This window comes from Eptesicus fuscus, chromosome 3 (genome assembly GCF_027574615.1).
Source record: "Eptesicus fuscus isolate TK198812 chromosome 3, DD_ASM_mEF_20220401, whole genome shotgun sequence".
NCBI lineage: Eukaryota > Metazoa > Chordata > Mammalia > Chiroptera > Vespertilionidae > Eptesicus > Eptesicus fuscus.
In genome coordinates this window covers 51739213-51755148 of record NC_072475.1, presented here as the reverse complement: position 1 = coordinate 51755148, position 15936 = coordinate 51739213, and the positions used below count along the sequence as shown (strand labels likewise).

Sequence of the window (15936 nt, the reverse complement as noted above, 5' to 3'; positions counted from 1 at the left end):
CTAGCTTTTTGTTTGTTTTTTGCTATTTTTTATTTTTTTGAGTTAGATTTTTGCCTTCTAAAATTTTAAAGATTTGATGTATGTCTATCCTATCAATAATAAGGCTTAAAAAATGAGCGGTTTTGAACAACTGCTGAATTTGTTCAAAGCAGTATGAACTTGGTGAGAGTTTGTTTTATGCCATTAGGTGGCGCCAGAAGTCAGAGTTTACCTATTTTGGATGGGATGTTTACAAATGAACATGTTTTGGTGGTGGCATTTTCTGGGAGAAAAGAAAAATGGAAATAAAAGTTAAAGAACAGACATTAATTGAATCAAAAGAAATGTGAATAATGTTTTTCACCTTTCTGTTTTTCCTAGTTAATGTTTAAATTCTAAACAAAATAAAAGTAACTTTAAAAATGCCTTTATAGGTAAGATCCAGTAGTTTGACAAAGCCCACAGTTATGGATAAACAAGGAAACTGATACTGCTGTAAAATGGACACTAAACTTCTAAAAGTATGTGATATTATGCTGTGTTCTTCCTTAACCAGAGCATGGGTGTACTGTTCACTTCTAGCTGGTCATTGTTTTCCTGATCTGTACTTACCAATTTACGAAATGTTACCCAGAACTGTAGAATCAAATGATTCTCATTTTTTGTGGTGCAGAGATATGAATGATGTTTGGTAACTATAGAAAAATGTAAGTTACACTCAGGATCACTGTTATTGCTATTGCCACTGATGATTCTCACACACACAAAAAAAGTTTCCATCAAAAAACATAATACGCTATTACTACACATTAGATGATAAGAACAATTGTTCCATGAATGATTCTATGAAGCTATGCATCTTAGACCTCTTGAGCTGTGAATTAGCACTGTTTTCTATAGTTACTTATTCTCTTGATTGTTTTATAATTTCCACATTTATTTTCAACACGTATAAGTGTTATTCTTCAGTGATTTCCCAGAATTGTAACTCTTATTCTTTGTTTAAATACTGAAGCATATAATTAAGGTAATTGCTAAGTAGCAGCTTAAAAAACCCAATTATCAGATTGTATTTAACATCTTTAAGAGCATGATCATAAAGAGCTATATTTTTTACACCCTCCCTTTTTTTAACATTTAGATATTATAAGGGTTTTATATCTCATCTGTCTATATTGCTTTCAAAGGAATAAGGTTTTTAGGTAGGTGGAAAAGTATTTGTAGGAAGTTAGATTTGAACATAGACTAAGTGGGTTGTTCAAGTTGTAATTGATGGCTTCCAGAATATTATTTGAGGAATGTTTGTGAATATAGGTGTGGGTCCTACTCAGTGCCATAGATAGAGTTCTCTCTGTAGGTCACCATTATGTAGTAATTTTGATTCTTAATTTCACATTAAATTATTTGAGTGTATACAGACCTAAATTTTAAAATCTGTACATATATTATTTTGGTTTATTAAGATTAATAAATATTGCCGCTTTAAATTTTATTTATGCACATACTTAAGGACAGTAATGTCTGGGAAAATAATTGTTAAATAATGATATGTAACTTTTTAACTTTTTAAATAAATAACAAGATTTTTAATGTGTGTCTCCCTCAGGGTTGTTTAAAGTTTTTTTTCTCCCTCAAATATAAATAGTGGTGACTATGTTTTGTATCTTCTAGCACCAACTGCTGTAAGGCATTGCTGCAAATAATGCTTGAATAAAAGTGGCTAAGCCAACAACAAAATGAATACTTTTATATTAGTTTTATAATCCTTGCATTTGAGAGCTTTCCAAATTGCACTTGCATTTAAACAGAACTGTTGCAGTTTTTACTGTATTTATTTTGTTACCCCTGTTTATGAAAATACTGCACAGTTTCAAAGGCATGGTAAAAATACCAGTGTTTATATGTTCTGTTTCCAAAACAGCTATACATACACTGTTTAGAGAAGAGCAAAATTCAAGCGTTAGAAAACGTTCTAAGATTTCTTGCATGTAATTTTGACATATTTTGTATATTTATGGTGGGAGGTGGTTGGGAACTTTTAACAAAATATGGGACGTTAATTTTTGTACAGTCTGTGGGTATTTACACATATTTTTTAATGTATTAAAATTTGGTAATTATGTGCACATTAAATTAATAAAATAGTTAACTTCCTGTTATGATTTGTTAATTCCCTAAGACTTTGGAATTTTTTTAAGAAACTTTATATCAGAAATGATATTGCATCTTTATATTTTTAAAATTATATTGCTGCTCAAGAATGGTACCCTGATGTCAAAAAGGCATACATTCATAATTGTACATTCAGCACTGTAAATAACTGTATGAAATTTTTTTTGATTGAAGCATTCAAAATAAAAATCTAAATGTATAAAATAGCACTTTTTTTTCTGTGTCTTTATACATGTTTGCTTTTTAGTTAAATGGGTTTATTTTCCTGCTTAATACTTTCCCATTTCCTTTTTTAACATTGGAGTTTTTTTTTGTTGTTTTTTAAAAGATGTTTTTATTTCAGAGAGGAAGGAAGAGAGAGAGAGAAACATTAATGATGGCGCCCGCCCACCACGGCTCAGTGGTTGAGCATTAACCCAAGAACCAGGATGTCATGGTTCAATTCCGATCAGGGCACATGCTTGGATTGTAGGCTCGATCCCAGAGAGGGGTATGCTGGAGGCAGCCAATTAATGATTCTCATCATTGATGTTTCTATCTTTCTCCCTCTCCCTTCCTCTCTGAAATAAAAATATATTTTTAACAATTAAAATAACCACATCTATGATGAGAGAGAATCATTGATTGGCTGCCTCCTACACAATCAGGGATTGAGCTTACAATTCAGACATATGCCCTGACTGAAAATCAAACTGTGACCTCCTGGTTCCTAGGTTGACGCTCAACCACTGATCCCCCCCCCAGCCGGCCTAACTTTGGGTTTTTGAAGGAAGTAAATACAGCATTCCACATTTATGTCTGTGACCATCGCGGAAACCTATCAGTCACATACAATGTAGAGCCAAGTGTTAAGTGTCGGGAGGTCTGAGGGAAATGGTGAACTATAAAATTAGGGAGTCTATTAATAGTTGGGAAGATCAAACCAAAAGCTAATACCATGTTTAAGACATGGTGCGTATGAAGTGAAGTGGTATTTGTGGGTGCCAAAAGAGCCCTCCAAGGGGAGAGAAGCTGTGGAGCTAACCGCTGGCCATAGAAATCCCAGAGGAAGGCAGATTTGTGCTTGGGAAGGTATTTCCTAGTATGGCAGGTTCTGCAGGAGACATGCCTCCTCTGCTATGGGCTGTGTGGCTGGCTGTGATCTGATGGATTTGGGTAGTATGAACGCCAGTTTGAACTCAAGTTCTCCCACGCACTATGGTTTGTATAGCAAATGATCATGTCCCCACAGCCTGCTGATGTGGGCACAGCTCCTCTTATCTTTCCTTCCTCTTCCCCCTTACTGCCAGTTGCTTTATTCTTAGCCGTATATTGCAGGGAAGGACAGAAGGAATTGTATGAGTTTGAATGAGACTGTCCCTGTTCATAGTTGGGGTTGTGGTTACTTCATAGGTGTTACTCCTGCTGTGCCCCGGCCTCTGTGTCCCCTATGGGGGCAGAAAAGCATGTCTCATCCAGGCAGACTCCTGCTTTTGAATGGCCAAACCCCATAGGCCAGGGCTCTGTGACTTACACAGAAGCTACTCGGGACAGCAGATTTCTGACCTGTTCCATAGATCCCAGCTCCAAAGACTTGAACACTAGAGCCATCAACTTCATTACTCAGTGATTCTCAGCACCGTGTCTATTTGTTCAGTGGATCGACTCACAGTGTTGCTCCATTGTCTGCAACTTCTGGACCCAGTTCTCCCTTCTTGGGCAATCAAAATGCCCTGCTCTCTTCAAAGAACAAAACTTGGAGATCTTCCTGGGGAAATAGGCTAAAGAAGCTTCGCTGGAATTTGACTCCAAGTCACTGATTAGTCCACAGCACTTCTTCCCAATCTCTGTCACGTTGGCTCCCCGGCATTTTCCTGGGCAAAGGGCCTTTCCCTTGGTGTGCCTATGCATGTCTGACTCACTACGCCACCACGGCATGTGTTCTGGGCTCGAGTTCCTCTTCTTGATTGGAGCTGAAAGATGGCCCAGGATCCCTGGCAGCGGGAGTGGCTTCCCCTGTGCTTTAGGACTTCATGACTTAGAGGTAATTTCAGCCAGTACAGCATTTACTGGGCTTTAACTACATGTGGCTCCATCAAACGCTGCTTGGATTTCAGTGCTTTTTCTACATCTGCAAATGTCATGGATCAGGGAATTTTTCTCAACCAGGATGAAATAATTTAAGGATCACTTCTGTACCACTCCACTCATTGATTCCAGAGGTTAATGTTTATTCTTTCACAATTCAAGCCTTGACTTTTTCTAGTATGTCTTAATACCTTTATCCTTATGTTTTTTTTCCCTTAATGATGCCATTTTCCCTTCCAAATCACTTTATTTTTGCATTAAAATTTTAAAAATACAATTGTGATATAAGCATGTTTAGTAAAAATTTAAACCTCACAGAAAGGTGTGTAAGGAAGTCCACCTATTCCCTGGCTTCTCCCCCAAAAGATGAATACTGAAGTTTCTTGGTGTATCATTCCAGGACAAAAATATGTCTATGTCCTCATGTAAATATATGTTTTTAAAAATGCTACACAAGTGGAATCCCATTGCATATGCTCCGCGGCCCTTGCTTTCTGCCATCTAGTGTATCTGTGAAAGTACGTCAGCACTTGGAGTTCAACCTTACTCGCTTTAAAGTCTGCAAGGCATCCCACTGCGTGGACCTACCATAATTTAAACAGCTTGTTCCCTGGTGATGGTCATTTGGGTTTTTGTTTCTTTTTCTGTTACAATTCCACAGTAAGTGTTTTTGTGCACATATCTAAATGAGCATATCCAGGAAGTGTATTTTTATCAGTGGAATGGCTATACATACAGAATGTGTATACTGTATTTTAAATTTGGTTGATACTACTAAACTTTTCTCAGAAAAGTTTACCCCAATTTTTATGCCCACCAATGTAGTATGAAAATGTCTAGTTCGCCCTTTATAAAACACTGGCTTTGAACATTAAAAGTTATTTCAGTGTGGGGTACACTGCAGGATTTTCAAACAGCTCAGAAACAGACCCACAGACCCAGACATTGATGAGGTGCTGGTTCAAGAGGGAAGAAGGGATTTACATAAACAGCGCTAGGACAGCTGGTTATCCTAATGGGAAAAATAAACTGGACTCGACTCACATCATACACAAAAACCAACTCTAGATGGATTAAATAGACCTAAAAGTGAAGGACAAAGCTATAAACTAAAGGCATTATAGGGAAATAGTTTTCTGATTTTAAAGGAAAGGGGAGGGGGGTTATTTTAATAGACACAAAAATCACAAATTAGAAAAGATTGATAACTGCCTACCACAAGACTCATGTCAAAAGACCTCATACAGAAGGTGAAAAGGCAAATCACAAACTAGTTGAAGATATTTATAACACCTATGACCAACCAAGGATTCGAATCCAGAATATATTAAAATGCCTATAATTCAGTTTTTTAAAGACATAGCATACATATTTTGCATATAGACAAATAGGCAAAAGAAAACAATTTCTCAGAAGATGAAGTGGCCCTTAAAATACGAAAAGAGGCTCGAGTCCATTAAAAACCACACTGACAATCATTTCACGTTAATTGCAAAAAGTACATTTATAAAATCAATCCCAAGTATGGGCACAGCTGTGAAGCACGGACTGTCCCACACTGCAGGTGGCATCGCGTGTGGGTACAACTGCTGTGGGAGGCAGTTGGACAGTCCTAAGTGAAACTGAACACGTGAACACCCTCCAACTCACCCAGGGATGCATAATTGAACATCTTTGAGAATGTTTTCAGCCTTATTATTTCTAAAAAGAAATTGAGTGGAGCCTTGGAGGCTAGTCTTAGCCTTATTATTCATCCAAGGAGGAGGGGGACTGGATTAGAGAACCGGGGGAGTGTGGCATGAAAAGGAAGCCCGGAGCAAGCCTGGCCCCTCTAGGGGTGTGGCTGCTGCAATGTATCGCTGAGCTTTTCTAGCACCACAGAGTTAGGTTGTGCCATTTATGGAGAAAGTTCTCTCTCTCCTGCTCTTGTCACTCGGCCTTGACAGTAGGATCTAGGTTATATATAGTTGCTTTCAGTTTGAAAATATTTGTCATTAAAAATCCCAAACATGCCTTCTGAGATAGGGCCCTTTCCATGACTTTTATTCTGTCGAAGTCTTTATCCTGAGGATGCAGGGGTACCGCCCTTTTCCTCTGGAAAGTGCCGAATCACAGGCGAGGCTCTAAGCCTTTCAGTTGCTTTGGGGTGCGGTGCCATTTCAGGTAAGGCCAAATATTTTAAAATTAGAATGGGCAACGGGAGGGCTTGGTGAGTTCATGCGTGCATAAGAAAGAAAATGTAGCTACAAGAAACGATTTGTGTAAAATTACACTTGGGAAACATGGTTTTTGGCAGATTAGTATTACTGTGTGTATTTCACAGATGATTCAATGCCAGAAGTATTAATTTTCAAACACCTTAGAAATGATAGCTTCTTATGTATGGTTCAATCCGATATACTACTCTCCAATTCTAGCTCTGTGACCCTAGTTAAGTTCCTTAAACTTCCCATGCCTTCGTTTCTTCATTCTTTGGGGATAATAATAGTATGTATCTCATAGGGTTAGGTGAAGATGAAATGAATTGATTCAAATAGTGCTGGGAAGAACGCCTGGCATAGAGTGGTACATGCTATTACCTGCGTTTTCCAGCGTGGCTGAGGGTGTACACTATTTGGGAGGTGTCCATTGTTTTAGTAGAGGAGTTGGTATTGCAGATATAACATAGCTGTGACCAAAGGAATCAGGTGGTGGCTGTCGTTTGAACGCTTTGCTGTTCCCTTCGTGACTTGGTTACAGCCACCCCTGGGTACGTATAAAGTCAAGAGCAGAGCTGTTTCACAATGGGCACTGCTCTGCGATAGCTGGAGCTCGAATGTGAGAATCATTATTTAATGAGTTCTATGTAAAGAATTTAAAGTATTGGCTTTTCTCTAGCGTGCAAACACTTTCCTTTCAATGCTTTGTACTGAGAGTGGAAAATCAGTAAAACAAAAGAATGAGACGTCCGGAGTGTAGAACGAATGAATGTCTTTTTACCACCCAGGAAAATTCTGCACCCCTAAGCAAAGCGGGAGACTTACTTGTGTATGGATTACAGAGGCAGTGATAATCCTGGCGAAAGAATCCTGCCTCTGCAAAATTAAACGCCCAGGGTTACAAGAGCGCACGCGAATGTTTGCCCTTGTGTGTTGTCCACAGGCGTCCGACATGCTGAGGGGCGCCCTGCTGTGCGCGGTGCTCACGCTCCTGCGCGCCCAGCCAGTCCCCTTCGCCTGCCCGCCCGCCTGCAACTGTTTGGTCCGGGACGCGGTGCAGTGCTCGGGGGGCGACGTGGAGCGCATCGCGGCGCTCCGCCTGCCCACCAACCTCACGGTCGTCACGCTGTACCGCCTGAACCGCGGCACCCTGCAGAGTGACAGCTTCAGTGGCATGACGGCTCTGCAGCGCCTCTTACTGGCCAACAGCCACATTTCCGCCGTCGCCCCCGGCACCTTCAATGACCTGATAAACCTAAAAACCCTCAGGTTGTCGCACAACCAAATCCCGGATCTTCCAGGCTCCCTCTTCGACAAGCTGGTGCTCCTGGAACAGCTGTTTCTGAGCCACAACGAACTAACGCGCATTGACCCAAACATGTTTCGGAACCTGGTTAACCTGCAGCTGCTCCTTCTGGACAATAATCAACTCGTTTCCCTCCCCGCCGGCCTCTTGACGCACCTGGGGAACCTGAGGGTGTTGGATTTGTCGGGAAACAATCTGACTCACTTGCCCCAGGGATTGCTCGGAGCGCAGGCTAAGCTGGAGAGACTGGTGCTCCGTTCCAACCAGCTCGTCTCTCTGGACGCGGGGCTCCTGAGCAGCCTGCGCGCCCTGGCCGAGCTGCGGCTCGACGCAAACCGCCTCCGCTCCCTCGCGCCCGGGGCCTTCGACCGGCTCCGCGCCCTGAGTATTTTAACTCTTTCCAGAAACCAGCTCCGGTCCCTGCCCTCGGCACTCTTTCTCCATTTGCACAATCTGACCTCCTTGGCGCTGCACGAGAACCCGCTGGAGGAGCTCCCAGGCGTGCTCTTCGGGGAGATGGCGGGCCTGCAGGGGCTGTGGCTGAACGGCACCCAGCTGCGCACCCTGCCCGACGGCGCCTTCCGAAACCTGAGCGGCCTGCGAGCCTTGGGGCTGACCCTGAACCCGCGCCTGGGAGCGCTCCCCGAGGGCGCCTTCCGGGGCCTTGGCCAGCTGCGCCAGCTGTCGCTGAGCCACAACGCGCTGCGGGCCCTGCCCCGCGGGCTCTTCCGCGACCTCCACAGCCTGGAGCGGGTGCGGCTCGAGCACAACCTGCTGCAGACCCTGCCGGGCGACGTGTTGGAGGACCTGCCCCGGCTGTCGGAGGTCCTGCTGGGGCACAATCCCTGGCGCTGCGACTGCGACCTGCGGCCCTTCCTGGCGTGGCTGAGGCAGCACCCCGGCCTCACGGGCCACGCCGAGGAGTCCCCGCGGTGCCAAGGGCAGCCCCCTGGCCTGCTGCTGCAGGCCCTGTCGGACGGGGACCTGGGGTGCCCGAGCACTGGGGGCCCGCCTCCCCACTCTCTCGCCCCCACCAGGCTGGCCCTGCCCGTGGCCCGCGATCGCCCAGCCTGGGTGCCGGCCAGCTCAGAGCCCTGGGCGCGGGCCCAGCCGGTGGCCGAGGACCAGCGTCTGGAACACAACCTGTTCTGGAGTCTTTATATTCTGCTTTTAGCCACTCAGGCCGTAATAACCGGGGTCATTGTGTCTGCTATGATTAAACTCGGCCGGCTCTTCCGAAAATTAATCAGAGAGAGAGCTCTGGTTTGAGCCGACGGGAAAACCTTGTAATGGATGAAAAGGCGACCACAGTATTGTTAGATGTGACTCTGGGAGAATCCAGACAGGTTGCCGCCCTCCCCTCTGCCCTCAAACGCACCTCTCTGTCTCCTCCTCCTCCCTCCCCTTTCCTAGGATTGCCTTTACGTTTGTAAATTGTGACTGCTCGCTTTGCTTCACCCTTCCCCGTGGGGATCCTGGGAATGTGGGTTGTGTTCACCTCATCTCTGTGCCCCCTGTGCCCGGTGGAGAGAGGGCTGCCTTCAGAGTTTACTGAGGGAGGGTGCGGGGGAGCCAGCCACCGCCAGGCCAGGGTCTGGCTCCTGTCTGGCAAATGTGCAATAAATGAATAAAATGAAGACACACGATCCAAGTGGCAGTGGCTTTTCCTGGGGAAAGGAGGGATTGTTCTCTTTACTTTTGTTTGGAAAGCAGAACTCTTCCAGTTCTTTCCCTTGTCCTATTTTTTTTCTCTCTCTCTCTCACTGTTGGTACCTCTGTGGGCTATTGGGAGAGTGTGGGACGCCTTCCCGCAGCGCAGGCTGAGAGAAGAGAGCACAGGCCTTCCCTCCAGGAGTGCAGCGCCAGTCACAGTCTGGCCTGAGCGCCGAGGAGCAGGAGGAGGGGCCCTGGGGAGGGGCCCTGGGGAGGGTGGGTGGAGCAGAGATTTGAGACAAGTGGGAGCTCACCAGGAGGTAGGTGTGTGTGTGTGTGTGTGTGTGTGTGTGTGTGTCCCACAGGGTGGGGGTGGGGCATTGATTCAGAGAGTCCCTGCAAAGACTTACGAAACTACTATGAGAGAGAAGTATATCCTTGACACTGGGTTGGTTTTCATTTCCTGAACTAAATGCTACCTCACTTCACAAGCATTTATGGAGCACCTAACATGTGACAGGAGTTCATGAATGCAATGGCAAGCTTGGTTTCTAGCTTATTATGCTTGATCACATTCTCATTTATTCTTCTGATGGAAAGCAGTAAAAACCTTGTTGCTTTCAATGGATGCCTGTGAGCAGCTGTGGTTAAAACACGGGTGGAGCGTTTACCGCCGTGGGTTCAGATCCCAGCTCCACCGCGTACTAACTGCATAGGACGATGGGCAAGATACTTGGGTTGTTGAAGCCTGGGTTTCCTCGTCCCCGGAAAGGGATAAAGAGTACCTGCTTCATAGAGCTGTGAGAATTAGAGGCATTAAGCAGGTGATAGCAGCTCAGTGCCCAGCGAACAGTCACTGCTCCAATGTTAGCTCTTATTAAAGGCCAGGCGATTACCTGTGGTACTGCCGTCCTGCCTTCTGAAGAAGAGCTCTGGGTTGCTTTTCCTTCTCTGTGTGTGTAAAGGTGAGAGCACTTTCTCAAACTGAAGGTTACCGTCACCCCAGTTTGTCTTCACGTGTGTGTGGTCTCAGCCCCGTGCAGTCAGGCCCTGTGCTCCCGGTCCAGAGCAACGGATCCTCGGAACAACACCGACGGGACACGGAGCAGGGATTGCTGGGTTCCTGGCATTTGTAGGCGCACTTCTCCTTCAAGGCCGAGTTCACGTGTCTCCTCCTGGTAAAGCATTTCCAGACTGCCCCGGCAGACTGCAGTGTTCCCGCTGTGTGCCCCCCTCGCAGGCTGTCGGGCACTGGGCACCCTCCCCACCCCGTCGGCTCCTGGTCACCCTTCACTCTGGTGTGTGTATATGATCATGTGCCTCCTTGTAGCATTTATTTCTACTGTTCCAAATTTTGCCACCGCTTATAGCATAAAACCCAGACTTCTTTGATGCATTACGGACTCTAGTCCTAACCCACTATGCTCTCGGGCAAGCTGCCTCCCTCTCGAAGCCTCCATTTCCTCACCTGTACAGTGAGGATAGTAATGGTCCTTACATGGTTGCCAGGACAGAATGAAATAACTCAGGCCAAACAGTGAAGTCAGAGGCTGGTGTATGTGGACTCAATAGAAGAAGGCTGTTACTATGATAGCTCTTTGGAACACGCTGTGTTTTAACATATCTCATTGCCTTTGCAGATGTTCATTCATCCAGCAAGTATTTGTTGAGTACCTCCTCCGTACCGGGCCCTCTTCTAAGCGGAGGATGGAGCAGTGGCTAAAACAAAGTACACACTTCCACTGGCCTTACATTTTGGTGTCCGCTCCAATGAAAACACCCCCCCTGGCCATTATCTTTTAAACATTCAGAGAAGTTAAGAGAATAACTTTGGACACCTGAACCTGCTTTATACAATCTTTATTCTTTCCTTTAGTTGTTTCAGATATTTTTTTAACAGAATAAAATATGACAGGTAAAGTTGAAGGCTCCTGTATATTGCTTCCCTGTTCTCATTGCTCTCCTTCTCTCCTTACAAGTAACCTGCTTAATAAATTTGGCGTTTCCCATCCTCAAGCATGTTTTTATATTCTTACCACATGTGTCTACAACTCTGAACAAGCTGAAGTAAGACTGCCTGTTTTCAAATTTTATATAAATGATGCTACTCTGCATATAGCATTCTTCAGCTTTTTTTTTTTTCTGGCCTAACATACCTTTGAGATTTACCCATATGAAGCATTTGACACTAGGTCATTCATTTTATTTATTTTTAAAATTGCCGAAACCGGTTTGGCTCAGTGGATAGAGCGTCGGCCTGCGGACTGGAAGGTCCCAGGTTCGATTCCGGTTAAGGGCATGTACCTTGGTTGCGGGCACATCCCCAGTAGGGGATGTGCAGGAGGCAGCTGGTCGATGTTTCTCCCTCATCGACGTTTCTAGCTCTCTATCCCTCTCCCTTCCTCCCTGTAAAAATCAATAAAATATATTTTAAAAAAAATAAATAAATAAATAAATAAATAAAATATATTTTATTGATTTTTTACAGAGAGGAAGAGAGAGGGATAGAGAGTTAGAAACATTGATGGGAGAGAAACATCAATCAGCTGCCTCTTGCACACCTCCTACTGGGTGTAACCAAGGTACATGCCCTTGACCGGAATTGAATCTGGGACCCTTCAGTCCGCAGGCTGATGCTCTATCCACTGAGCCAAACCAGTCAGGGCTTTCTTTCCTTTTTATTCCCCATTACTCTACATCCTCCCCAACTCTTAATAATGTCAGAATTTTTAATTTCTGTCAATCTGATAGGTATGAAATGGTAACTCATTGTTGCTTTATCTTTCATTTCCCTGATAACTAGTAAAGTTAAATTTATTTTTTCAATGTTTGTTGAACATTCAGATTTCTTCTTTTAAGAATTATCTGTGCATATATGTTGATCAATTTATAATGGGGCATTTGGTCTTTTTCCTTTTGATTTGTAGGACTTTTTACATATCCTGGACTAGTGGTCGGCAAACTCATTAGTCAAGAGAGCAAAATATCAACTGTACAACGATTGAAATTTCTTTTGAGAGCCAAATTTTTTAAACTTTAACTTCTTCTAACGCCACTTCTTCAAAATAGACTCGCCCAGGCCGTGGTATTTTGTGGAAGAGCCACACTCAAGGGGCCAAAGAGCCGCATGTGGCTCGCGAGCCGCAGTTTGCCAACCACGGTCCTGGACACAAATCCTCTGTAAATGGCATATCTTACAACTATCCTGTTTCAGTTTGTAGCTTCTTCTTCTTTTTTTTTTTTTATTAATATATTTTATTGCTTTTTTTACAGAGAGGAAGGGAGAGGGATAGAGAGTTAGAAACATCGGTCAGCTGCCTCCTGCACACCTCCTACTGGGGATGTACCCACAACCAAGGTACCTGCCCTTGACGGGAATCAAACCTGGGACCTTTCAGTCCACAGGCCGATGCTCTATCCACTGAGCCAAACTAGTTAGGGCAGTTTGTAGCTTCTTATTTCACTTTACTCATACTGTCTTTTGTGGAACAGAAGCTTTCATTTTAATGTAGTCAAATTTAGCAATATATCTTTACGGTTGGGCTTTTAAAAAATCTTGTTTAAGAAATTCTTCCTATTGTGCCCCACTGCCTCCTTGCTTTGCACTGGGTGAGCTTGGGGAAGTTTTTCTCGGAATTCTGGACCTCCCCACTTTAAGTTGCAGTGGACAGCTGCGGAAGAAGAAAAGAGGATATGGCAACAAAAAAGGGGGAAATTTTGACCCAGGCAAACAGATATGGCTTGGATCCAGTCAGAAACCAATCTTATCTAGGGACTCAATTACCTATACTTTATCATGTGCATGAGCTAATACATTGGGGTCCTAAAAATATGATTTACTGGAAACCTTCTACTGTAGCTCACAAAGTGTATAGCAGATGTTCTGTCTGTCCAAATATACTAGTAACTCTGAAAATTCATTTCGTGGGTCCCAATGGCATTTCCCACTTCCGTTAAGGTATGGTAATTGGATTTTATCCAAATGCCTCCATCGCAAAGATACGAATACGTGCTAGTTATGATTTGCATGTTTGTTTTCTTCCACTGAGTGGATACATTTCCTTGCAGGAAAGCAACAGCCTTAACAGTAGGTAAATTATTATTGGGAAAAATTAACTCCCAATTGGGAATTCCCTCTGAGTTACAGTAACTGAGGGATTCATTCACTGGGCAAATAATGCAATCCGTTCGTAGTATTTGGCCTATTCTACAGTATTTTCACTGTGCCTGTCACCCCAGTTCTCTGGGTTGGTAGCACATGCAAATGGCACAATTAAAGCTCAACTGGTTAAGTTTTCAGAAGCTTTTAATTTCCCTTGGCCAAAAGCTCTCCTTATAGTGCTCCTCGACCTGAAATCGACTTCTTCTGGTAAACGCAGGTCACCCTGTGCATCTGGATGAAAGGACCTATGAATCAACCTTACTAAAAGGAGACATTCTGCGTTATTATCAGGAACTTATTAACCAGCTTACAGGGACTGGTTAATAAATGGATACATTAGTGACATTCATTTCACAGCGCACTCTCAGCAGACAAGACTTTGAGGACTGTGACTTACAACCAGGAGATTTTGTCCATTGAAAAATTTAAGACTTTCTCCAACATCAGTGGAAGGGATCTTATCAGGTGCGTAACCACGAATAGACACTGGTCCCTGTCTGTGACATTTGCCTCCTCCTACAGCAGAGATCAAAGACTTCTTGAGGATGAGAAGCAGCTGACATCAGAGACAGACAGCTTTCCCAAGACATCCACAGGCCTGTAGACCTGCAAACTGTAAGCATGGTTCATCTTCCCAATATTTTAGGTCTTTTCCAATCTTTCAGTGAGGTTTCAGAATTCTTTCTTAAAATCTTGCACAAATATTAGGTTTACTCCTAGGCCTGCTCCCCTATTTTGAATTCTTATTGCTATTGTAGATGTTATCATTTTTTAAATTACATTTTCTGATTGCTTATTACAGGTATATAGAAATGGAATTATTTTTACATAATTATCTTATATCTGACAATAATTCATTTCTTCCTATTGAAAGCTTTTATCTTTTATTTATTTATCTTTCTATCTTAAAAAATCTTATCTGCACTGGCTAAAACTTCCAATATAATGTTGAATAGAAATGGTGATAACGAGCGTCCTTAAAAGCATCTGATTGCAAATAAAATGCCTCTAAGGTTTCATCAATAAATGTGACATTTCTTTTTAATATAAAGGTAATTTTTTAATTGGAGGCACATAGATTTTTTAAAATTGATTTTTAGAGAGAGAGAGGAAAGGAGAGAAATAGAGAGATAGAAACATTGATGAGAGAGGAACATCATAGATTGGCTGCCTCCTGCACTCCCCCTACTGGGGATCGAGCCCACAATCCCAAGCATGTGCCCTGACAAAGGATCAACTGGCGACCTCTTGGTTCTTGGCTTGATGCTCAACTGCTGAGCCACACTGGCCAGGCATATGTGACATTTCTAACTATAGTTTGTTAAGAATTTTTTTAAGTCATAGGTAGACGTTAAATTTTATCATTATTTTTTCATCTATTAAGATGCTTATATAGTTTTTCTCCTTCAATGTGTTAAAGTGGTTAATAAAACTTATAGATTTTTAAAAAATATATTTTATTGATTTTTTACAGAGAGGAAGGGAGAGGGATAGAGAGTTAGAAACATCGATCAGCTGCCTCTTGCACACCCCCTACTGGGGATGTGCCCGCAACAAGGTACATGCCCTTGACCGGAATCGAACCCGGGACCCTTGAGTCTGCAGGCCGACGCTCTATCCACTGAGCCAAACCGGTTTCAGCATAAAACTTACAGATTTTGAAAAATAAATTCATTATTGCATTCCTGAAGCAAACTGAGCCTGGTTATGCATTTAAAAAATGCATTGTTGGACTCAGTTTACTAATATTTTGTTTAGAACTTTTATTATCCATTCATTGGTGAGATTCTCTTGTGAATCTTTCAAAAATAATACATTTGACTGATTTTGACTGTATCATCCAAATTATGCAGCCTCATAAAGCGGATGGGGACAATTGCTCTGGACAGTTTGTAAAACATGGGATTATCTGTTCCTTGAAAGTATTATGGAACTCTTTTCTAAAACCATCTTGGCTTGGTTTTATTGTATTACTTATTGCTGCATAGCAAATGACACAAATCTCAGTGGCTTAAAACAATAACATATATTATTTCACAGTTTCTGAGGGTCAGGAATTTGGGAGCAGCTTAATTGGGTGGTTCTGGCTTAGGGTCGTTCATGGGTTATCATCAAAATGTTGGCTAAGATTATAGTCATCTTCACAGGGACTGGAGGATATGCTTCCAAAGTATCTCAGTTCTTAGCAGGCTAATGGCAGGAGGCCTCAGAGCCTCCCAAATGAACCTCTTCATAGGGGTGCTTGAGTGTCTTCATGACATGACAGCTGGCACCCCCCCAGGATTTAGAGAGAGAGAGATTGGGGCAGCAGTCACAGTGCCTTTTACAATTTAGCCTCAGAAGTCATATTTCATCATTCCCAGTTTCCTACTGGTTGATTGAGGTCAGTCCTACTCACT

At 43.2% G+C, this 15936-nt stretch overlaps 1 protein-coding gene across 1 annotated transcript; it reads left to right on the top strand.

Annotated features, from left to right (window-relative positions):
• The first annotated feature begins 7368 nt into the window (after positions 1–7368).
• GP5 (glycoprotein V platelet) lies at positions 7369–9324 on the top strand. Its single transcript, XM_008151635.3, has one exon. The coding sequence runs from the start codon at positions 7369–7371 to the stop codon at positions 8989–8991; it is 1623 nt and encodes a 540-aa protein (XP_008149857.3). The 3' UTR covers positions 8992–9324.
• Positions 9325–15936: the final 6612 nt, after the last annotated feature.